The 25792-nt window shown below is 36.0% G+C and overlaps 1 protein-coding gene across 2 annotated transcripts in view; it reads right to left on the bottom strand.

The window, feature by feature from the left end:
* PIAS1 (protein inhibitor of activated STAT 1) overlaps positions 1–18428 on the bottom strand; it is a 119211-nt gene extending 100783 nt beyond the window's left edge. The window contains exon 1 of one of the 2 annotated variants that reach the window (XM_037010045.2): positions 18343–18428. In XM_037010045.2, the coding sequence (XP_036865940.1) occupies positions 18343–18366 (24 nt within the window). In that variant the 5' untranslated portion in view covers positions 18367–18428. Of the gene's footprint in view, positions 1–17443; positions 18033–18342 lie in introns of those variants that run through there. The other variant, XM_073212066.1, reaches the window with a different exon arrangement.
* Positions 18429–25792: the final 7364 nt, after the last annotated feature.

The raw sequence follows: 25792 nt of genomic DNA, 5'->3' as shown, positions 1-25792 counted from the left end.
GGGGAGTTGCATCCAAATTATATTGCTGCTTGTAATTAAGCTTGAAGTTAACTGAAAACTTTATTCGATTTTTTCCATATTAACTGTTACTAGGTTAAGCCTCCTCATACTCCAGTTCAATTTTTTAAATTTAAAAGTAGAATTTTATATTTAGTGCTATTAAACTTCACTTTTTCCTCAGTTCATCATTTCAGCCTTTCAAAAAACCCTTTTGAAGATTTGCACCCTATACCCTCGATTGTGTACCCTCTATTGTAGCACCTATCACACGGTATTGTAGATCACTGACTTTATAGTCTATGTCCTCCCCTCGACTTTGAACTTTTCAAAGACAAGCACTTATTCCATAACACTATGCTAAGTATAGTATGTGACACCTAATAAGTGCCCAAGAGATGATGACGATGAACTGAGTTCCCTTGATTCTGTCATCTAACATTTTCTTCCCAGTTTTGGGCCATCTTAAATATTCATACAGGTCATCCTTAAAACTTAGGATATAATATGGTCAAGACTATAGAGCCACATCGTAAGAGAGTCCCTTCCAGATAACAATAAAATAAGATTGTTCAACTACTTAAAATTCAGGTGACTATGGTGACTATCTTTCCCCAAGATTCCTCAATCGTAAGGTACTCAATAAACATTGTCCAGGGTGCACAAAGAAAATAATTAAGATTATCCTATTTCAACTAGATTTACAGATGTGTTTTTCACTGAAAAACAAACTTAGAAAAGATGTACACAAATGTTATAAAAATCCTGGGAATGATTTCTCACAAACTACAGAGAAATATTAAAAAGAAAAGGCTACAGGAAAAAGTGGTTCAAGTCTTACAATGACAGCTTGCCTAAGTATTTTTTTAAATGCCATCAGAAACCTATTCTTAACACCCCTTCCTTTTCTAGTTAGAGATAAGAATACAACTTCACAACAAAAACATCCTTTATTCTACATAAAATAAAATTGCTTAACTTACAGCAAAACTTACACAGATCACTATCTTTAGGACAGATCGTTATGATTAGCATTTACATTACAGTAGTGAAATCAAGTTGAAGAAAATGTTCACATTCTCTTGAGAAATTACATTAATGCACATAAAAATATATTTCAAGGTGAGGACAATGAAAACACTACACACCCGTCCTGAAATGTATGGAGAGGGAATATGAACTAACTAACAACCATCTGATGCCAAATACCCTAACATCCATTTTAACATATCCAGAATATTAATCAAAACAAAAACAATGCTAAGTCACTAACAGAGAGGGAATAACTTTTTTTCAAGCACAAAAATAGGGAGGAAAATGTTTAACTGTTATGTCTAAAAGACAATTTATAAACAACCACCAAAGAAAGAAATGTACTATGGTTATGCTCAAAGAGTATTTTAGATTTTGTTGCCATTTAGAAAGTAAAATAAAATAGAAGCATATCATAAATCAATCAAAAAGCACAAAAGTAGAAACTCATTCTTAATGCCATTCTTAGTCATGTAACTAAAAAAATTCCAGAGTACTTCTCCACTCAAAGCAACCAACATTCTTGAAAGTGGAGGTTCAATTCTTTATTTCCTAAATCTAGAAGGCATAATTTTTCATTTGAGAATCAAAAACATAGAGACAGATTCTGTGACAGAGGAGAAATAGTACCTATCAGTGCATCCTAAGAATAAAATGATTAAAAAGGAAGAAATAATTGCAGACATACTGCCTACTTTTCCGTAATACAGAAAAGGCCTTTTAAATATTGGTTCAATTAATTATTCAATCCTCAAAGTTCCCCTAATAACAAAATTGTAGTATTTTTCAGGAAAATGTAACTGAAGTTATATCTTTTAAACTTCAAATTTTACTTTGTAATTAGCTGTCTAGACATCACCAACCAAAATCCCAAAATAAAAATTATTAACAAAGAAGCAATATGATTGGGCTTCACATTAAAGAGCTCCAATTTAAAAGACAGGATACTCTAAACCAGCATTTTCTAACTAGGTTTGTAGTGTTAATAAATATTCAGAGAAACAGGGTTCTGTGGCAAAACAAATTCAGGAAATTCAAGAGTCCATAATTCTTCACCCAGCCCTTCCTTCTCAAATTATATTAACATGTTAAAAGTCCCAGCAGTCCAACAGAAAGAATATGCTAACTTGCATCTAACATATTACAAATCTACTTGGCCAAAAAATACTTATTTATTATTATCACTGATTAATCTACTGTCATCTAATTTCCTAGCACTTCACAAAAGAATAATTCTGGAAAAAATTATAAGATGGTCAGTTTTCCAGGAATTCATTTTACGCCTGTTCTAGAAAAATTATTAAAAGCACCCCCTTCCACTCTTAAAAGTGTTCCACTTTGGATGATAAAGTATATGGTCACCCTACAATTAATACTTTAAAATGTGCAAAAAGCATGTGAACTACCTTTACTAAATGTCAAATTCACATGGCCATGAGACTGCATGCAGTAAAATGTTATACAGATGATTAACCTCAAACCCTGTCCCAACCTTCTGAAAAAATTCTTCTACTAGTGATCTTTTTTTTTTCAAAATACTCTCTACTACTGAATTCTAACTCAACTCACAAACCAGATTTCGACAATGAAAGAAATCTATAATTGTATGTTTTTAAGAGTCCATTAAATCTAATCATAAGGAAAGGAAAACTCCACTTCTGCTAAGCACCTCTATGTTCCAAAAGTATTCAACTCAACCTGTACAAACCTAACACATCAAATTTTTCTCATACTTCCCATCCACCTAACCAGCTTCAAGCCAGACACTTCTACAACACTTGCTCCTTTACTCACATCTGTTTACCAAGTCTTGTTAACCCTACCACTTTAAAATGACTAAGTCCCTATTACCACTTTAATTCAGACTATCATGACTTTCTTCCTAGAAGTCTGTGGAGACTGAACTGTTCTCCCTGTCACCAATATTATCCCCTCCAAGTCAATTCTCCACACTAACTACCTTTCTAAAATTAACTCCTCTCCTCCCATTTCCAACTTTTTTCTAGCTAATAGCTCCCAGTGATTCAGGTCTCAACTTAGATATTGGTCATCACCCTCTGGGATACTTTTCTTAGACCACCCCAAAATTAGATGCTCCCCAGTTTAACCAAATACAGCCCTTATGCTATACATAGATAGACCCTGTTTACTTGTTTATTCTCTACAGACTCTGTCTTGTTCACTGTCAATGAATCTGAGTGATGATGATCTGGCATCTGTCTTAATATTATGAATCATACTGATAACACAAACCTATTAGAAATTATACATATTACCTCCCACTAATAAAGACACTGTTATAATTCCGCTCAGTGCCTACTCAGCATGTCACTAGTATCCAAATAACAAACTACTTAGTTTGGACATCAAGTTAGGGAATTTTGCTCTTAATCCTACAAAGAAAGGAAAATTACAAAAACTTTTCAAATTGCAGGAAATGTAGAAGTGGGAAAGAGACTGATACATAATCAAAAGTCAATGTGACTTAAGAAATAAATTGAAAAGGGAAATCAAGATGTAAGACAAATTTAGAGGTTGTTGATTAACACCAATATGAAACTATGAGAGTGTGAAATAAGGTTGACAGTTGGAAAAGAAAGGAAGGCACAACATTAGTAATGATTTGACAAGACTTGGATGTAGAATAGTTCAGACAGTTCAGAAAATGGGGAGGCCTTCCTAAAGCACCCAGATTAGGTCACATCCCCCTGTTACATGTGCTTACAGAATTCTGTTATTTTCCTTTATAGAACTAACTGAGTGCAGTTTCAGACTCTTAAAATTTCAAGGTGAAAAGATCTGATAACAATCTGTCCCAACTTCCCAGAATTTGCATTATTCTTATACAGGTCTCCACACATGGATCTACTGGATGTTCCATAAAATCTCAGTATTTTCTCTCATTATCTTTCTTCATGCTGTTCCCTCTGCTTCAAATAACCTCCTTGAAATCACCATCTACCAAAATATTCTCTTTAAAGGCCCACTCTGCAATAAGCTTAGTCAGAAGTGACCTCTTCCTCTTATAAATACACTGTTAACTATTTACATGGTTATTACTTTCATACCGCTTTCTATTATGTTGTTCTAGACTTTTCTCCCCTCCACAAGAATGAGGCAAACTCCTTGAGGCCAGCTACAGAGTAAAGGGGAGCAGAGGTCAGTGTGGAGGAGCCGAATAGAAGGAAATTCCAAGCATAAAGAACTGCAGAAAACAAAGCACAAGAGAACTCAATGAAAATAAGTCTATTGTCTCTCCCTAACCATTCTTTAACTGGTTTCTCCAGACCCCTATAAATGTCTTCCCACATAATTCTCATACTACTTATCGGTGATAATAGTTCTAAAAACATCATTGCTCAAAATGAAATGTAAGGTGAAAATGTGAGCCACACATGTAATTTTAAATTTTCTCTTAGCCACTTTTTAAAAAGAATTAAGTAAAACTAATAATATATTTTACTTAACCCAATATATCCAAAAATATTATAATTCCAACATGTAACAATATAAAACAATTATTGAGACATTTTCCATTCTTTTTTCACACTCTGTCTTCAAAATCCAGTGTATATTTTGTACTTATCGCACATCTCGATTCGGACTAGCTACATTTCAAATACTCAGTAGCCACCTATCACTACTGGACAGTGCAGCTCTAGAATATCATCCCTGTCATTCACTGAAGTTTTTTAGCACCTGCCTCAATTATCCAGGCTCCAACCCAAAACCCTGGTCTGTATTTCTTAACTCCTCATCATTATTCTTCACACTCAGACACTCACTCCTGAGGCCACACCTTGGACTTTTTCCACCAGATTTGTACCACTTCCAAAATCACGAATTCAAACACTCCATTCTCCAACCTCTTCCTTAAGTACCTCCACTGCAACAACTCAAATTTGTTAAGTATTTCCAATTCATTGATGCTATCACTATTCATCAGCCCCCTTCAGGTCCAGCTTAGTAAGAAGATTCCATAGTACATCACTAAACACTCTTTTGCGAAATTCCCTTTCCCCTCTATGCCTGGTTCAACTTTACAACCTCGCAGGACAGAGGAATGCAAGCACGCAGGCAAACAGATTGTTCATAATCAACAATCTCAATGGGCAGAGGCATCAAACTAAGTTTTCTAGTAAACCAAAAATCAAACTTCCCACAATAATTACTTTGTATCTTTTCCTTGCTCCTCCCACCTCTCATTCCTCTTAAAACTACCTTTAGCAAGCATAAATGAAACAAATATAGTCAATTTTTTAACAATTCAGTACTGCTATTTGATATTCAAGAAAACTTCCAAAATTAAAAAACAGCATTTTTTACTATTAAAAACATCTTTATAAAAATTCACATACAGAAAGCTGCTAGAGAAACCAAACTATTTTTCATATACTTATCAGAATACCAGAATGTAAGTTCCACAAGGGCAAAGACTTGACCTATTTCATTCCCAAATGACTACTGGGCATCTATCACAGTATATGGGACATAAACCACCCCTCATTTTTATTGATGGAGTGACTAAAAACCTCACTTTTAGGCAACTGCAATATGAAAGGTCAACTTGAAATAGGCAAAAAGGAGGGTGAGGAGAGTGCCTACTTTTTTTCAAGATTTAGTACAGAATATCAATAGCCTAGTAAAGGATTATTTTTCCTTTATGTAAAGTTTTTAAGTGTTATCAAACAAAAATAATAGACCAAAATATACATAAAGTAGAACATAGACTTTAATGGTTTATGCTCTCACCAAAAAGCCAGGCCTTCCTCTTAACTCTGACCAAGTGTGGATCACTGTGACAATTAAGTACGTCCTCCTTCTCCAAACATCATTAGGCATAACTGTTAGATTCTATGGGCATTTATATTTGCCACAGTCATGAATGTTTTCAAAATGAGGTCTCCAAAACATTCCTCTCCACCTCCACCTATGGAATCCTCCACTTCAAAGAATGCTATATCAAATTTGGAAATTTACAAGACTATGAAATAAATAGATGGTTTAAAGCAATGGCTTAAAAACAAACTTACAAGTAAACGATTTATAAAACTAATATTTCATTACCAGTTTTGATTTTAAAAATAATCTATTAATACAGTTACCTGGGAGGAAGTGGGGAGGAGACAGGATGAGGGTGCACAAAGGAGGGCCTCGTTTTGTAATATTCTATTTAAACTTACTCTTCTGTAAGTTATACATTACTCTAAAAGTTATATTATTTTGTATATGCTGTTTTTTAAACAACCTAGCTTTCTCTCAGAAAACAATTTTGATTATCATTCAACATAAATCTTAATTCAACACATAAGAATGGTTAGCATATATTAATATAGTTTGTATTATGAACCTCATAGAAAAATGTGCAGTGTCTACCAGTTAAATAAGAACTATACACAAATATCTACTATACCCCCCTTCCTAAAAGTTAACAAGAACACAATTAGGGGAGGAAAAACAAAATTAATTCACAAGCACAAAGAGCAAAAGACAATAACCAACTGATTAAAATAAAGAAATAAACAGAGGTCCACTCCTCTGACAAGAGAGAACACAGTAAATAAAAGGGAGAAAATTTCTAAAAGATTAATACAAAAATATTTCCTAGAAATAAAGGACATGTGCCTCTAGATTGGACCACCAAGTATCTTCGTAAAGTGACTGAAAAAATACCATACCAAGGCACATCCTAAAGTTAGAGCATACCAGAAATAAAGACCCTGAAACCTCCAGGTGACATGTAAAGGTTCAATAACTGAAACGGCATTCTGTACCCTGTACAGTGTGGATTTCATCTTTAGTTCATGTTACAAAAGGCAGGAGTATAGAAGAGAAAATGTCTATTCAAACTGTTCAAAATTATACCATACTTCAAATTGTCTAGAGTTTCATTCAGGAGATAAAACACACCTTTAGAGAAAACTTTCTGAAAAGTTAAGATCTGTCAGATTTAACAGCAAATTAGCCTTGAGTAAAGTCATTATTAAAATTCAATGTTAGCTTTATTTAAACTCCTTTTGCTCCTACTAGACTCTGGCTACTTTCATTTAGCAAAGTAACTAATCTAAAATTAATGATACTTTTTTAAAACCATAAAGCAGGATGGAGAGTGAGTAGGCAAGTAGCTAGATGAGAGAGACACAGGAACCTCGGAACAAAAGACTTCATGTAAAAAGTTTTTCAAAAGAGTAAATTACAGTAACTAATTTTTTAATCAATATAAAACATTCATATGTGAAAGCTGAGGAAAAAGAATTTTCTTATATATAATAATTCAGGAATGTAGATTCAATGTTAAGTAAAAGCACAGATCAAACACTAAAGGGTATATTTATTAGTCTTAAGCAGGTAATTGTGATGCAAGATGGTATGTATCCATCTCTCCACCAGACTGAATTCCTTTCCCTCAGACACTATGTTTAAATTATCTTTGTACACTAAAACTAGCACAGTACCAGGCACTCAATTATTTCCTGTGTAAGTGACAGCATGAAAAGGCCTAACTATACAGGAAGTAAAACAAGTTCCCTTCAAGGTCATGTTTTTAATGAGCAAGTCTATTAAAGGGAAAATATTAAAGAATCAAGTAATTTTTAAATCAAAAAAAATTATTTTCACATTCATAAGGTATTATTTACTTCTTCAAACACCCTAAACCCATAACTAATTAAGAACTTGAGTTTAACCATCTGCACTTTACATCAACACCACTTTCACCCTTGATTAACTTCATTTGTAGAGAATTATGTTCCATGGAGGACAGACCCTTTGAATTCCAACATCATTCATAGCATCCTCAGCACCACCACAGCCATCCACCCCACTCCCATACACACAAACACACATCACCCTCAAACCTCATTCCTTCAAACAGATTATGCAGTTAGGACGCAGTTATATTATGCAGATGTTTGGACAATGAAAAATGGGCCACTTTTACTAAAGCTCCAAATAAAACTGAATGTGCATGATGGACAGTGACTGCATTGGGGTGTGGGTGGGGACTTGATCATATGGGTAAATGTAGTAACCACATTGTTTTTTCATGTGAAACCTTCATAAGAGTGTTTATCAAACATACCTTAATAAAAAAAAAACTGAATGTGTAGTATCACCCTCCACACTAAAAAGAATCCTGTTAAGAGCAACAGATTCCAGAACACTAATAATAATTGAGCATGAAGTGCTTACTGCAAGAAAATGTTCTAAGCAATTACCAACCAACCTAAAAGTAGCAAAGTTTAACCTACTCAATAGAACAAACTATTCAATGGTATATGGCACATTTTGTTTACATGCAAATGCTGCTGCTAATTACACATCAGTCTTATTTAATATTCTTTCCAGTGGCTAGAGCAGGGCTGTCATCTGGAAAAACTTGTTAAAATAATTGCCACATATACCAAGAAGTAACTTTTTAAGAATAGTCTGAAATTAAGGGTCATTAATTTTAACTGTTCATCCCCCCCATTAGTCTGAACTATTTCTGGTATTTCTATCTACATCCAAGAGTAGAAATGAATGGCAATCTTAAAATTCATATTCTCTTCCCTAATTAGGATGCAATTAGACACAAAATACCATGTTTTTAAAAAAAGATCTTTGACCTTGTAAGATGCTACTTTACTTTAAAATCACATTAGAATAACTTTTGTGACAAAAATCTTCCTTTTCCATTCTTTCTTTGATACCCTAAGGATATATGATTAAGGAATACAGAGGCTGAAGCTTTTCAAATACAACTCTGAAGAAAGATTTAAAGAAAATGAAAAGCATTCTGAATCTTATAAATCTTTAGGTCTCACTTTAATCCCAAAAGAGAGAAAGGAAGAAAACAAAATAGATTAAATGCTAATCAATCATATTAGATATTTGGTAGAAACTATTAAGATCTGCTGAAGAGGAAATTATTGGCTAAAATTAGGGATATCTATATGGATTTTTCATTTATCTGAGCTATTTCCATCCCCTACTACAAAAAAATGCAATCGAAGGTTGAAACAAAACCTTGAGAAAATAAAAAAGGTATACAATTCCCACACCATTACTGATTTAAAGTACTTGGAGCCCATTCACTGAATGCAATACAAGCCATTACTGCTTACATTTTTGCTACAGAGATGTAGGATACAATTAAGCAGCTTGTACTTATGTCTTGGATCACTATCATCTATAAGCAAACTTTTTTCTTTTAAATTATAAAAAATACCATGCATGAGAAGGTAAAAGGGATATTCCCATTTTAAACTACAGAGTCCTAGACTTTGAATCTTATATAAGAAGTGTTCAAGTTCTCAAAATTTTTGCTCTTTGGAATCTTTCACAATCTTGAAAATGGAGGACTCTTCAACCAACCCCCAAAAAAGAAACTTTTGTTTATTGAATCTATCCACATTTACTGTTATGCATTAAAACTAAAAAAATTAAGATTTATTGTCATTTAAAAATAAATTGCTTAATATAAATATTAAAATTTAAAACTATATTCCAAAGCAAATTAGTAATAAGAGTCACTATTTTACATTTTTACAAATCTCTTTAATGTCTTAAAGACACACAAATTCTCATATTCACTTTCACATTCAGTATGATGAATTAGACTGTTTTGATTGAAGAATATGAAGAAAATTCAGCCTCACACAAATATGTAGTTGACAAAAGCTGCAGGATTTCAACAGTTTTTTTCAGGTAACTGTGGTGTCTTTGATCCTTCTCCAAGACTCAGCAAGTAGCAGTTTCTTACAGACAGTTGCAATATAGAACTGGAAACCGTATCAGTGAACATTTCCTACTGAAATTCACTAGTTTATCTGCCATTTCCACTGGGTCTTTTTTCCAATGATTGTGCCACACCATGCACTGGTTATTTAGAAAACACTGAAATACCACAAAGTTAGAAAGTTCTTCCAAATGTTGACACTTTATACAATGTTAATACATCACATTCATTAACACCACCACTGATCTTACCCCAAAACTTCAAGTATTAGAAGCTGTCAAGCTCACAGCAAATACAAATCCTCCAAAATTCTATTTTTACTTGAGAATTTGAATTTTGTCATTAGTAACAAATACTGTCAGTTTGTTTTGGGTTTTTTTTTTTGCAGTGACAAGCTCACTATGTCTAGTTTTGAGAAAACATCTGCCTAATACCTAAGAGTGTAACGATACTTTGTCAGCCATTCTTTCAAATAAAAATGGTATATTCCGTTTAAAAAATCAGCTCATTCAGCCTACAACTCAAACAATTGCACAAGTTCTTTTCCTTGAGTTAATCACTGGATTTGGTATTCAGTAAAAATACTTTACAGGTATTTTCTATTTCATCACACAAAATATATTTAAAAATGTACACAGGATTGAGACATAGTAAAATTAATGTTTTATTGCTTCATCAAGAACATTAAGCATAACAGGCATTTACTTTTTAATTCAAGTGCATGGTGATATACCAGTACAGTTTAGTGCCATTGCCTTAATTCATGCTAAGACAATAGCAATTTTATCCACCACTGATTTTTCAAATTTCAAGATAGCAAATAATGCTTTACTATCATTAGGAAAATAATTTTGGCATGGAGAACCCCCAGAAAGAGTCTGGAGAAGGACCAAGGGTCTGGGAAATAGACTCTGAGAACCACTGTAATAGCTGATGCATTGTTTGTATGATTAAGAAAAAGATACTTTTTTTTAGCAAATAATCCATTATAACAAGAGGGTTTAAACAAACACACACGTATACATGGTGATATATTCAAACCACTGACAGCCTAGTACCTCACACACGGTCGGAACTCAAATACATAATGAGTAATAGAACAAGATAGGTACTTCTTGAATAAATAACAAATAAATAACAAATACCTACCATAAGCTAGGCTCTGAGCTAGGTGCCTCCACATTCCCTTTCTTGGATAACTTTGAGAAGCCCACAGACCAGAATCATGATTATAAATAGGAAAAATATTACCCTGAAATCCTTCAGGTCTTTTTTTAAGAGTAAACCTACATGACTGCAAGAAAAAGTCTTAAAATTCACCATAAAGCACAAGATAGCATGCTAAATTCTATTTTAAGCACTATGCCATAAGCTAAAAACAGGCTTGCTCACACACAGAAACCTAAATACAAAATGAATTGCTTTGGCTGTACACTGCCAGAATCCCATAAAGAATCTACATTCCGTTTCTCCTCAAGCCGAACAACCCTCACCTGTTAGTTTTCATTCCTATTTTTAAGTGAAACTCCAACATTAATACTACGTTACACTAAATGTGGCAACTATTTAAAAAACAGCAGCATAACAAAACCGCCAAAACAAGCCGTTAAGAACTGTGAGACAAACACACCGATAAATTCAAGAGATAAACCTCTAGAAACATTCATATAAAATATCTGCACTGTTAAAAAGAATGAGACCATCTCATTTTGGAACACGTCATGGAAAGGTCTTCTATATATACTGTTAAGAGAAAAAGTAAGTCAAAGAATTTTATGTATAATTGATCCCCTTTATGTTTTCAGAAAATATATTTATGTACATGTACATTCACTTTATATGTTATATGTGCCTAGTTTGCTCCAGACCTATGACATATATACATACAGTAAATTAAAAGTATTATACAGGCATACATAATTAAATGTCCACACAAAGAAAAATGAATAGGTCAGGCACAAAAGGCTACAAATTCTATGATTCCATTTATGTGAAATGTCCAAAATAGGCAAATATGCAGACAGAAATAGATAAGCGGTTGACTAAGGATGAGGTGAGTTTTAGGCAATGCGAGTGACTGTTGAAGGGTATAGGATTTCTTTTGGGGGAGAGAAAAATATTCTAAAATTGACTGTGGTAGTAACTGAATATATTTTTAAAAACCATTTAATTGTGCACTTTAAATGGATGAACTGTATGGCCTGTGAAGTTTATCTTCAGAAAACTGATATGCTCTCCCCACCCCCCAAAGATGATGGTCTTTAAAAATTGTTACTTTATTTACTGCTGTCTGAGTAGAATGTATAATAAGAAATGCATTCACTTAGTACCTATGTAAAGAAATGTAAACAGTAAATCTGAAACAGTTTTTCATAAATTATTTTGGATTTAATGTTACTCAAGTTCACCTAAGAAGCAGCCATAAAAAAAGTGTGAAGATACAATTTACAATTTAGACTGTCATAGAGACTTGTGCATCAGCCCCCTAACAGAAACAGATCTGGAACATAATACGCTCATTTTAACAAATATACCTTAAGCATTTACTGTGTTCACAGGGTAGGAATTGGGGAATATGAGTGGTGTACAAGCAGAACACTAGTCAATAAAAAACAGCAAACTAAAAACTCTGTCTTAAGTTAAGGACTTTTGCTATTCAGTGGAGGAGACAAAACACAAAAAGCTGACTACAGTCAGACTACAGAAAATCTTGAATACCAAACTGAGAGCTAAGACTTTTTCAATGGACAGGATGAAAGGGGTGTTTTGGGAAAAAACAAGTCTGGCAACTAAAGGGGGAAATTGTAAGCAGAGAAGAATAGCAGGAAAGGTAAGAAAGAGATGAAATTCTAAAAAATACAAACATTTGCAACAATCCTGCAAGAGTTACTGATACTTCAAAGTTACTAATGTTTAAAGTGTTAATATTTATTTTGTTTGTTTTATCTAAGGTGAAGCAGAAAAGGAAAAAGGTGGTTTCTTCATTTTGAAGAAATTCATGCCGAAGAATGAAAGTTCATTAGAAAATTCTGAAGAGAAAAGGTGTTTGGGTAATTACCATTTCATGCAATACCACTGAAAATATCAAGAGCAGAGGGAAATCAAAGGCAATACTAGTTCCCCAATTTTTAACATGAAAGGGGAAGTATAGTCAGGAACATTCTGCAGATAGCTGCAAAAAGTACATGGCAATTAGTACTACTTATGAAATTGACAATAAAGGACAACTAAGCACTTAAAAATTTCTCTATCACCTATTGATCCTAATGATAAAATCCTTGTTACATAAATGCAGGTTTAGGTGAGGACCAAATGTAACATATCAAATTTAGAGCATGATAAATTTCATACCCTTCATTTCATCAACTGTTCTTCTACAGTACTTTTCAGATGTTGCATAAATAATATTCTTAATTCACATATGCATTTATTAATTGATTTAACACATACAGCCTCCTTCTTATGGGTCTTCATTGCCTATGTAACCTCCTTTCTGTAACAGCCTTTCAAAACAATGTTACCCAGCAATCTAACACTAGGACAACACTGCTTTGAGATTAAAAATGAGTAAAGCAAATTCTTATTTCTACTTTCTCTACATTAACATTCAGCATTTCTTTTTTAAAATGCCAGTCAAAAACAAATAAGCATCTAAGCAAGGCACATAAGCTGCAACATTTGATTACTGTAATTTAATTTCCAAAATCAAACATGCCTGAAAAAAGTTACACATGCTGTTTCATAATCTATTTCATACTTTACCAAATGTTCTGATTCAAAAGAAAATGTTTACTTACATCTTATAAAAACTATCGCAGCCATCATTTAAAAATCTTATCTGGCAGGTTTACAGAAACAGAAACAAAAAAGGTATAGACAATAAACAAATCAAAAATTACTTATTTTACTTACAACACTTCATCTAATCAAAATACCATTTGCATTGCTCCCTAAAGCACATGCACACATGCACACAAAGGGTCTGTCATATCAATATATTTAGTCAGAATAAAACATGTGCAAACTTTTGTCAAGGCTATAGGTCAAGACATTGTTTAAAATAGCAAAAAAGTATAAATTATCAAATTGTCCAGTGATAAGGGACTAGCTGAATAAAATACAATGTTACCTTTCAAATGATCATATAGACCTATATTTACCAACCTGGAGAAACAGACATGAAAATAGGAAATTATAATAAAGAATAGTGTGATCTCTTTCTGTGATGAATATACATACACATATGCTCACAGAGAGAAGGTCTAAATGGATAGCTACTTAACCATGACATTCCTAAGTACTGGGATTACAGGTGCTGTTTATTTTTCTGCTTATTTTTTTCACTATTCTCTGAAATTTTCCCAAGCAAAATGGTATTTGGAAGAATTAACATCTATGCTTCCAACTGACAAATTCCAAAATCTTCCTTGCAAAAAGCCCAAAGAATATCCAAAAATACCCTGGCATAGAGCAAGAGGGGAAGTATTAAGAACAACATAACTAGAATTCTTTATGAGCGAGGCACCCTAGAGGACTCTAGGACTGATACAGCACCTTTAAGACAGCCTACAGCAGCACAGGGTTTTGTAATCACAAGACCTAGGTTCGTTTCTAACACTTTTATTTGTACACTATGACCTTGGGCTAGTCACTTACGTTCTGGGCTCACTTTATCAATAAAAGGGGGATTATTACCTGCCTTTCTAATTAAAAGAACTGTTGGAAAGATCAAATGAATAATGTGATACATTGTGACCTGCAAAGTACTATGTATATAAAATATTATTCAAATATTTGAAAACAGACAAGGTGCTAAATGCCAAAGCAAAACACTTCAAAAAAAAAATTCCAATCAAGTCTATGAAGTAATGAACTAGGGTTTGTTTGTTTTTAAAGATTACATCTAAACATAAACAGCCAGTTTTTCTGAAACTTAGATACTTCTTTGCATTTCCCACTACAATCAAGAGCCACTTTATTTTCTCATCCCTAGTTACCAGCAACAAAGGGTACAAATTACACTGAACTCAAAAGCCTCAGCAAGAACCCTGGAGCAGCATGCTGATGGAGTTCACCAGAAGCCCAAGGTTAATCAGCTATGGACTCACCACTAAGCACTACTGCAGTCAAAAAGGGTTACAAGAGACTCTTTGAAGATAAAGACAATACAATCACCCAGGAGAAAATGGCAGAGGAAAAGGCAGTATTTCAAAACAATTACATGAAATACTAAAAAAACGATGTTTCATAAATTTTTTAATTGTTCAAAATGGTAACTTCAAACAAAGCCATCTAAATGTGGTAGTTGACAAAAGCTAAGCATGGAGATTCAAATTAAATCCACGAGTAAAGTGTCAGATTTACTTGAAACAACAGACAAACTGCACCACAAAGATCAAAATTTCTTGAAAATAAAGAGGCAGAATTTACTGGTATGTTTATACTTTTAAAAGTATGGTTTCTCTTCCCATTGAATACCATTATCTACTCCACTAAAATGATAATGAATTTCTTTCTGGCCCCTCTGTTCCTCCTGTGAGTTAAAATGGCACTATAACTCCAAGTTTTCTTTAAGAGTACTTTAAGAGCTACATGAAGCTGTCAGATTATTAATTTCCAAGACCATCTGACCATCACACCCTCCAGTTTTTAAATTCCTAAAGATAATAAAATGCTCACTCTCTAATTCCTACAAACATCATTTATGGGTAGTCCCCTAATGAAAAATTTAACTTTTCATAAACAAATGTGCACAGAGAACTCTTTGATATACATATTCACAATATAATTTTTATTGGCAATATCATTGCAGCCTACACCATTTATACAGGGGGTACAAATCTATCCATCTTTCCCATTTGTGCAGATTTGTTACAGATTTAAAAGGACTCACTAAAATGGGCCATGAGGAAAATAATTATGAATACAATCCACAGCAAAATGAAATGTGGGCTGTGAATTAAGATAACAAAAAAGTCACGTATCTATCTACTCAAAGCCTTATAGTTGGAAATCCACTGGAAGTTCTTTATTTTCACCTAAATCTTTGAAAAATCTGGATTTTTTTTCTTACTCTGACTTTTCTTACCTTATTAGGAAAAAATGCTATTTACCTCCAAAAGCCACAAACAAAAAACCATCAGAAAATATAATTTGCAAAAGGAGTATCTTCCAAAGCTTACTGCACGTTAAATTATATATACACATTCCTCAAGTAACTATAGATGTTCTTAAGATCATGTCCCCCTCCAACAAAAAAAAGAGAAGAGCTCAAATCTCAAAACAATCAAGTATTTACAAAATTTTTAACACAACTATCACCAACTAAGCGATTTATTTACAGTTCCTCAAAGTATTGGGCACACACAGTAACAGACCAGCATGTCAAAAGTTATTATAATAATAATTTTAAAAACTGTTCAACAGGAACATAAAAGCAGAAAACAGCTCCTCTGGATTTTGGAGGGAGAAAAAAAGGAGACCACTTTTAGAAAAGTAGTGTTTCCCCCAAGTGTTTAGCATTCATCTGATACAGGCTCATTTTTGTAAAGAAAAACTTTACCTAACAAGACTCACACCAGGGAACTGATCTATCCCCAAAGGCACTTTCTTAAAATGAGAAAGAACAAAGAAGGAAATCTCCCAGCATGTGCTTTCCATACCAGTTTCTTTGGACAGCACCAAGAGTGACAATTTTCAGCTTTACTCTATGGTCCATGTATAACAGAACTGATTAGCTAGCCATTCAAAAGGATTCGCAACAAAATATAAGAAGGCAAAGACCACAGAACATAGTGACTACATTTTAAAAGTAACACTATAAAAAAATGCATCTCAAAGTTGTGTACTTTTTATTTCAAGAGTTAATTACCTCCAAATATTCTATTTGTAAGGCTTTTCATTTCGGTCATTGGTTTGAAACTGGAAAAAACGAAACCAACCACTCTAAATCTGTTCTCCCTTAAATTAACTTGTAATTAGAAGTAAATTAAAAAAGAATGACGTTCAAAGCCACACTCTCAGTTTACAAATCTTAGAATGTTAACATTGCAAAATTACTGAGGAAAACGATCTTTCAGCTTAGCTTTCCAAAGAAAAACTCCAGAAACCAGCCTGGGGTTTGGTTGTTTTAGAAGTTGTCATTATAACGGATAAAAAAATTTTAATAATCTTTATTAATTATAAAAAAGGGACTCTTCCCAAAGATTTACAGCTGTATATACCAATCTGACAGCGATGTCAGTTCTCTGGTTCAAGGTATAACCAGCTGCTTGGTTCACACACAGGAAGCCACAGAAAAGGGAATATCTCTTTCAGAGCCTCGAAATAATATGCGTTAGTTAAAAACTGCTTGCTACTAAACCAGAATTATTCAAGCGGAGCCCCATTTGTCACAATCCAATCATAAGGGTTCCACCCCCTCCCCCGACTGCTTGTGTAGTGGTTTATCTGCTTCGGTAAAGAAGCCATCATCAGGTAATGATTGGGGTGGGAGAAAAAGCGGGGGAAAGGAGGCACCCTTTCATCCCATTTCGCGAGGCGTGAGTAATTGGTACAGTTGAGAGGAACGGGGGAACGTTCTATTTATTGGGGGTTGAAGTAGGATGAGGGGAGAATTTCGTTCAAATCAACATGGCCAACAAGATGTCCCTACAAACAAAAGGCAACGGGGGGATATAAACACGAACCATTCACCTCCATCCGCTATCGCATCGCCATCATGGTGCGTGCAGGGACCCCCGAAGGCCCCGCTCACCCTCCACACCAGCCAAAGGAACAGAAGGAAAGAAGGAAGACGTAGCTGCTTCCCACCATCCACCACTGCTTCCAAATACACACCCTTAAAGGGGGTTTCTCCCCGCTACGGTTGCCTAGAATCGGAGAGCAAGAGTAAAGTCCCGCCCAGACACACTCCCCCGCTCCCCCCTAGACGAACCCCAAAGCTGGCCAGGGGCTCACTAAACTTTACCAACGCTTCTCCCCACATCCCCATCCCATGGCCCCAGGATCGCGCTGCCTACAAGCGGGGCACTCTGGACACCTCCTGACAGGCGGGCTGCAGGGTAGAGCCGAGTCCGGGGTGGGGGCGGCAAGAAGCCACGGAGGGGCGGAGCGGCCGGAGCCAAGTTCCCAAGGCGCTAAGAAGAGCGCCTGACAGGAGCCCGGGACTGCAAAGGAGGAAGAGGAAACGACGGCGGGGAGCTTTCCCAGTCCCCCCACATGAACACCCTACCCCAGCCCCCGCACCCCATGGGGGGCGGGGAAGCTGACTGGGAGGTGAGGATCGAGCCCCGGGGACAGCTGCAGCCCCCACCTCCCGACTTGCGATCTCTTCCCCCGCCACCCCCGCCAGAGGCGCCCACAACAATAACACGCCGGGGACGACCCGTCAGCGCCCCCGAGGCACCCGGGGCCCGCGGCCCGCTGCTGCCAGGCCCCCTTAGCTAGGGCCGGGCGCGCCACTCCTGCCTCCAACTCCAGGCCCGGGTGGAGTCAGGCCGGAGCGGCCCCCCAGGGTCGGACCCATCCCCACTAGCACCAGCGGCGCCGTCTGCGCGGCCGAATATTAGAAGTGAATTCGAGCTGCGCTTTACCTTTAGTTCCGCACTGTCCGCCATCTTGCGTCTGTCAGCGCAAGCGCAGTGAACCTCGCCGGGGGCCGCCTCTAAGCCCGCCTCTCTAGCCAGCCTGGCCCCGCCCGAGCCAGTCCCCTCTCGCCAGTCCACCTCCCTAGCCCGCCCCCGGCCTCCGCCCCGCTCGGAGCGCTCGGAGCCCCGCCCCGGGCACGTACAGCGCCGAGACGGGCACGTACGATTTAAATAATGGCGCCAAGAGGGGAGGTTTGACAGTTACTCCCCGCTCGGCCTCCCCGCCTCCCACCCTGGCCGGGCGAGCGCCTCCAGGGAAAGGCCAGAGCAAAAGGGCTGCTGGCCTGAGCCCCGCCCCTCGGCGGCCTGCGGAACCATTCTACAAAGCTTCGATGCCGACAGCCACCGGAAAGGACAAAGCCTCCTCCCCAAATCAGCGAGTCCTTTTCAGCACCTGCTACCTACAGGCTAAGCGTGCGCTAAAAATAACAACCCATTCCAGTTAAGGATCACTTAAGGAGGAAGCATTTTTAGGTTTATTAGCTCGGGTCCTCCTCGTGAAAACGCGGTGAGGTGGGCAGGGAAGAGATTACAGTTCCCATGGTGTATATTCAAAAATGAAAACTCAGGAAAAGTTCCTTGCCCAAACAAGTACTTAACAAACAGGGGTGGCCTAAGACAGAATTCTGAAGAGGTTCATTCATTAACGTTTTTGTTTCAACCAGTAACTTCTTAGTGACTATGTACCTGCCCTGTTTCTCAGAACTATACATGCATTGGGAAATTAAATAAAACAAAGTCTCTGCCCTTCTGTAGTTCTCTAATGTGGGAACAGTTAAGTGAACCAATAAAGATACAAATGGTGGTGAGTACCAGAAAAGAGCTAAAGGTCCAGTGAGAGAAAAGGAGGCTGAGAGACTTACTTTATCCTGGGAAGACTTAATCCAAATTGACTTTAACTAGATGTGTTTTAAAAGAACACCTTTTCCTCTGCTGAAAGCTTTCTATGCCTTCTCCCCATCCCCCACTTTCAGTTGTTCAACTTTGCCTCGTACATCATGGAAAAAAATTTTAAATATCAGACATGAATTCCCTTTTCACTATAAAAATTACTCTTAAAGGCATAGTAACATGGGTTACTATGAAGTTCCCGGGTGCCTGTGAAGGTCAGTGACCTGGATTCCTTTCCCTCCCACACAAAGAATTTTACTCCTACAATCGCCTCCCCCTCCAGCATCATTACTTTTCCCCTCTTTATTAGTTTACCACTATAAGGCAAAAAACATACTGAAGTTCCTCCCATCTAAACAAGCCTCCCTCGACTCCAAAACTGCCTCCAGAACTGCCTTCTTTGCTCTCTTCACCGTTTAAGTTCTCAGGAAGGTTTTTCAAGATCTCTTTACAGTGCCTGTTGCCACTTGCTCACTTCCCCTTCACTTCATAGCCTGCTCTGAACCAGCTTTGACTTCCCTCAGCAAGATCACTTATCTAGATACTAATGACATCCTATTTTCAAAGCCAATTGCCAATTCTCTATTCTTGCCAATCTAAATTAATGTCTCAGCAGACTGCAAACAGTTGACAAGCTTCCTTTCTTTCGAATCACTTTACCCCCTGAATTTCCCTCACTATTTCATTGTCCTGATTTTCCAGTTCCCTCCCTGGGCCTCCTTTCAAAATTGTTTGCTGATTTCTCCTCTTTGGCTCAATCTTTAAATGCTGTAGTGCCCCAGGGCTCAGTCCTTACTCTCTTGCCTTTTCTACTCTCCCAGGTGAACTCATCAGCTCCTTAACTTTAAGTCTATAAACTAATGACTTTCAAATTTCTGACCAGCCCAGACCTCTTCACCAAAACTCAGATTCACAAATCCAACTGATTACTTAAAATCTCTGTTTCGTATCTCATAGTCATCTCAAACTCATCATGTCAAAGAGAGTCTTGATTTTATCCCCAGTCCTGCTCTTTTCTCAGAATTCTCAATGGATGGCACCATCATCCACCCAGTTGTTAAAGCCAAAAATCTGGAAATCTACTTCTTCTCTTTCATTCTGTCTTGCCTGAGGGTTTCAGCCCTGGGCAAGTTCACTATGGATTTGATGAGACCAAGAAATGATAAGGGAATGTTCTTGGGGTAAAAAGGTTTATATCCAGCTTTATTCTCCAGGCAGTAAGTCAAGCACTAGAATCATGTCTGCATCCAGCAGTCTGCAGCTCACTAACCCACCTGTCTCTGCCTCCACCCAGAGCACTGGGCGGAGCTCTTTATATAATGGCTTAGTCAATAATAAGCTACTTGTTAACGGGTGTGGAAGCATTAGCCAAACAGTAAGCCAAATTACACCATCAAGTAGTTTAGGGTCAGGTGAGGATCTGACCATAAGAACTTCCATTTTCCCACACATTCACCTCTTACATCTAATCTATCAGGCAGTCCAGCTAACTCTGCCTCTAAACATATTCCAAGCCTGTCCATTTCACTGGATCTCCACTATCATCACCCTACTCCAAGTTGCCATAATTTCACAAATGGACTGCTGGGAAGGCTACCCAACTGACAGGACCACATTTTGACTTTTGTGTGCCTTGGCACTTTTGCCTTCAAGGGACTGTGGAATAATAAAAAATATGATTTGATTTTTGCCCCTGGTCCATGGCACAGAACTTCCAAAATCGTAGAAATTTCCGAAGTGTTAGGATTGTCTTTAGCTATTCATAGTGAGTCCCTTTCCACTGCACTTGAGTTTATGCTAATGAGATGAATCAGGGTAGGGCTCCTTGGTAACTGCAGGATGGGAGTGGTCACTAGAAAGACTAAACATGATTAGAGGAAGGTTGGTGAATACATGAAGAACTGGGGGTGGGGTGCGCAGAGAAGTCATAGAAGCTCTGCACCACCAATACCTTGACCTATGTATCTCTTTCATTTGGCTGTTTCTGAGTTGTTTCCTTTATAATAAACTGTTAAACATAAATAAAGTGTTTTCCTGAGTACTGTGAGTTGTTGCAGTGAATTATTGAACCTAAGGTGGGGATTATAGGAATCCTTAAACTTAGAAGTATGAGTGGCCCAAGGGACTGGAGACTGGTGTCTGAAGTGGGGTCTGAGCTTACTAACTCCTGGAGTTAGGATCAAACTAATTATTTTACATCTGCACTGGTATAATGCAATCCAAGCAGAATATATGATTTTTTTCTTCTGACTTTAAATTTTTTGTGGGACCCCAAAACTATTGTAGTCCCACACACACACACACACACATAAAAACTGAATCAAAATTAATCATAGACCTAAATATCAGTTAAAACTATAAAACTCTTAAAGCTTAGAAGTAAACCTCTATGACCTTGAGTCAGGCATAGTTTTATTAGATATAGATCACACTTTCATTGTTGGTATGAGTCAGGCATAGTTTTATTAGATATAGATCACACTTTAATTGTTGGTAGGAATCGTATGGCCACTTTGGAAAATAGTTTGGCAGTTCCTTTGAAAACTAAAAATGTACTTACCGTACAACACAGTAATTGCATTGTTGGGCATTTATCCCACAGAAACAAAGACTTATTTTTGCTCAAGATGTTGTACAAGAATGTTCATAGCAGCTTTATTGATAAGAGTCCCCAAAATGGAAACTATTCGAATGTTCTTTAATGAGTAAATGGCTAAACAGTGATACATCCATACCGTGGAATGCTACTCAACAATTTTTTAATAAGAACAAACTATTGATACACACAATTTGAATAAACCTCATGGAAATTATGCTAAGTGAAAGAAAAACAATTCCAAAGGGAAGCTCATTAACTGATTCCATTTATGTAACATTAATAAAAACATATAAAGATATGGAGAGCAGACTAGTGGTTGCCAGGGTATTATGGATGAAGGGAGACTGTCTTGCCAATGGGTTTCAGCCCCGGGCAAGTTCACTATGGATTCAATGTGACCAAAAAAATGACAGTAGAATGTTCTTGGGGTGAAAGGATTATACCCAACTTCATTTCCACGGTGGCAGGTTAGTGACTAGAATCCCATCCACTCAGAGCAAGTCTGTATGCAGCAAGCCAGTCTTTGCCTCTGGGCCTCTCCATGCCCACAGCCATCTCAATCTCTGTCCTCGGTGCTGCCATCACTCCAGTCTCATCTCTGCTCTTCTGCAGCCTTGCAGCCATGCCACCATGTTGTGCAGAGCACTGGGCAGAGCTCTTTATATAGAGTCAATAACAATGTATTGCCCACACCTGTGCAGTGAGCTAGCCAACCAGGGCCAGGTGAGAATCCTGGCCACAGGAACTTTCACTTTATCCATAGAGAGGATGGTTCTTACCAATGTTAATTTCTTTGTTTTGATATTGTACTATAGCTCCATACATTTTAACTTGGGGGAGACTGGGAGAAGGATACATGGGAATTCCCTGTACATTTATTTACAATCTCCTTTGAATTTACATATAAAAGTATGTAGATAAACGTATATATATTTTGATATATATATGTATATATATGCTGATATACAGCAATATATCAAAATCTTGGGGGGAGAGGGACATCAGCATAATGGCAGAGTAGGCAGCTAAGAGATAAGGCTAAGGGACAAGAAAATTTGTTACTAATAAGCCTTCCCTAGAAGAAATACTAAAGGGAATCTTTTAGGCTAAAATGAAAGGACAGTAAACAGTAACCTGAAGCCATGTGAAGATATAAAGAACCCTGGTAAAGGTAACTACATAGGTAAATACAAAAGTCAGTATTACTGTACTTCTGGTTTGTAGCTCTTCCCCTTTTTTCCTATATGATTTAAAAGACAAATGCACAAAACAGTAACTATAAATCTAAGTTAATGGGTATACAATGTACAAATACATAATCTGTGACAATAACAATATAAAAGGGGAGGGACATAAATGTATAAGAGCTGATTGCATTTATTGAAATTTAGTTGATACTATTCACATAAAGTTGGAAAAATCACTAAAATATATACACAAAAGGAAAAAAGGGAATCACACTAACACTCCAAAAAAATATCAACCAGATATTTTTTTAAAGGTGGTAATGTTGGAATTGAGGAAAGAACAGTAGATAAATTATACAGAAAATAAATAGTTAAGTGGCAGAAGGAAGCCTTGCCCTTTCTTAACAGTAATTACTTTAAATGTAAATAGATTAAACTCTCCAATTAAATCTGACAGAGATTGTGAGAATAGACTTGAACACAATCCATTTGAATACTATCTATAAGAGACACTCTTCAGATAAAAAGACATGAGGAGTTTGAAAATAAAAGGATGAGAAAAAATATTCCATGCAAGTAGTAGCTAAAGGAGCTGGGGTGGTTAATATTATTATCAGACAAAATATATTTTAAATCAAAAAAGTTTATAAGACACAAATAAGGACATTATATATTGACAAAATATTTTTAAAAATCCATTATGCCAATATGTCTTTTAATTGGGGAGTTTAATCCATTTACATTTATATTGATAAAGGTTAAATCCATAAAGAAAATATAGCACACATAAACATACATGTACCTAATAACAGAGCCTCAAAATACATGAAGCAATTACACATGAAACCCTCTCCAGGACAGAACTCTATGTTAGGTCACAAAATGAGTCTTAATAAACTCAAAAATATTGAAATAATGCAAAATAAATTTTCTAACCACAATGGAATGAAACTAGAAATCAATAACAGAAGGAAAACTAGAAAATGCACAAAAATGTAGAAATTAAACAACATATCCATAAAGAGCCAATGGATCAAAGATGGAACCACAGGAGAAATTAGAAAATACCTTGTGACAAATGTAAATAAAACACAATATACTGAAACTTATGGGGTACAAATGAAAGCAATGCTCGGAAGGATATTTATAGGTGAAAAGGCCTACATTTAAAAAAGGAGAAAGATCTCAAGTCAATAATCCAATTGTAAGCATTAAGGAACTGGAAAAAGAAAAGGAAACTAAATTCAAAGATAGCCACAGAGATTGCATTTATTGAAATTTAGTTGATACTATTCACATAAAGTTGGAAAAATCACTAAAATATATAGTAGTATATATACAAAAGATTAGAGTAGAGGTAAATGAAATAGAAGAAAAACAATAGAGAAAATCAGCAAAACCAAAAGCTGGCTCTGTGAGAAGATCAAAATAATTGACAAATCTTCAGCTAGATTGACTAAGGAAAAAAGGAGAGAAGACTCAAATTACTAAAATCAGAAATGAAATCAGGAAGAAATACCATCAACTTCAAGAAAATTAAAATGATCGTAAGATAATTCTATAAACAACTGTACTCCAATTGTATACAACCAATTGTATAACCTCGGTGAAATGGACAAATTCCTAGAAACACACAATATACCAAACTTATGAAGAAATACAAAATCTGAATAGACCTATAACAAGTAAGGAGATTTAATCAGTAATAAAAACTCCTCCCCACAAAAAGTTCTAGGACCAGACAACTTCACTGGTGACTTCTACCAAACATTTAAAGAAGAATTAACACCAATACTTCTCAAACTCTTCTAAAAAATTGAAGAGAGGGTAATATTTCCTAACTCATTCTATGAGACCAACTTTAATACTGAAGTCAAAAACACTACAACAAAAGAAAACAATAAACCAGTACCACTTCTGAGTCACTTAGTTAAATTTATTCCTAAGGATTTTATTCTTTCGATACTATTTATAAAAGAAATTATTTTCTTAATTTCCTTTTCAAATTGTTCACCGCTAATGTATAGGGACACAACTGATTTTTGTGTTTGTTTTTTATTTCACACTTTTGTTGAATTGATTTAACTCTTAAGAGCAACTTTTGTGTTATATAATTTACCACAATAAAAGATAACAATAAAACAAACTTAGAAATTTATAGCCATATATGCTTAATTAGAAAAAGTAAAAGGTTGAAAATCAATGATATAATTTCCATCTCAGGAAGAACAGCAAATTAAAGTAAAGCTAGCAGTAAGGAAATAATAAAAATTAGATCAGAAAAATTTATAGCAAATTTATAAAAGAGAAAATCAATAAAGCCAAAGTTGGTTATTTAAAAATTCTAATAAAATTGGCTACTCCCAATAAGACTGATCAAGAAAAATAAAAAGATAAACTGTCATTATCACAAATAAACAAAGGATCACTACAAATTCTACAGACACTAAAAAAGATAATAAAAGGATAGTATGCACAGACTGATTCCAACACAGCTAATGACTTAAATGAAATGAACAAATTCCATAAAACATATAATTTACCGTTAATATATGTGTGCAAATTAGTAGTTTAAAACCTATACATACTTAAGGTACTATACAAGAAGATATGTCAAAGAAATAATCAATCCTCCCAAGTTTCCTTCGTATGCTACATCTATAGCTTTTCTTCTTCCTTCCTAATTACAACCCTTAAATAGAATTCGTGCCTCATATCG

This window comes from Manis javanica, chromosome 8 (genome assembly GCF_040802235.1).
Source record: "Manis javanica isolate MJ-LG chromosome 8, MJ_LKY, whole genome shotgun sequence".
In the NCBI taxonomy this organism is placed as follows: Eukaryota; Metazoa; Chordata; class Mammalia; order Pholidota; family Manidae; genus Manis; species Manis javanica.
The sequence above is the reverse complement of the archived record's forward strand: the minus strand, read 5'-3'. Positions and strand labels throughout refer to the sequence as shown.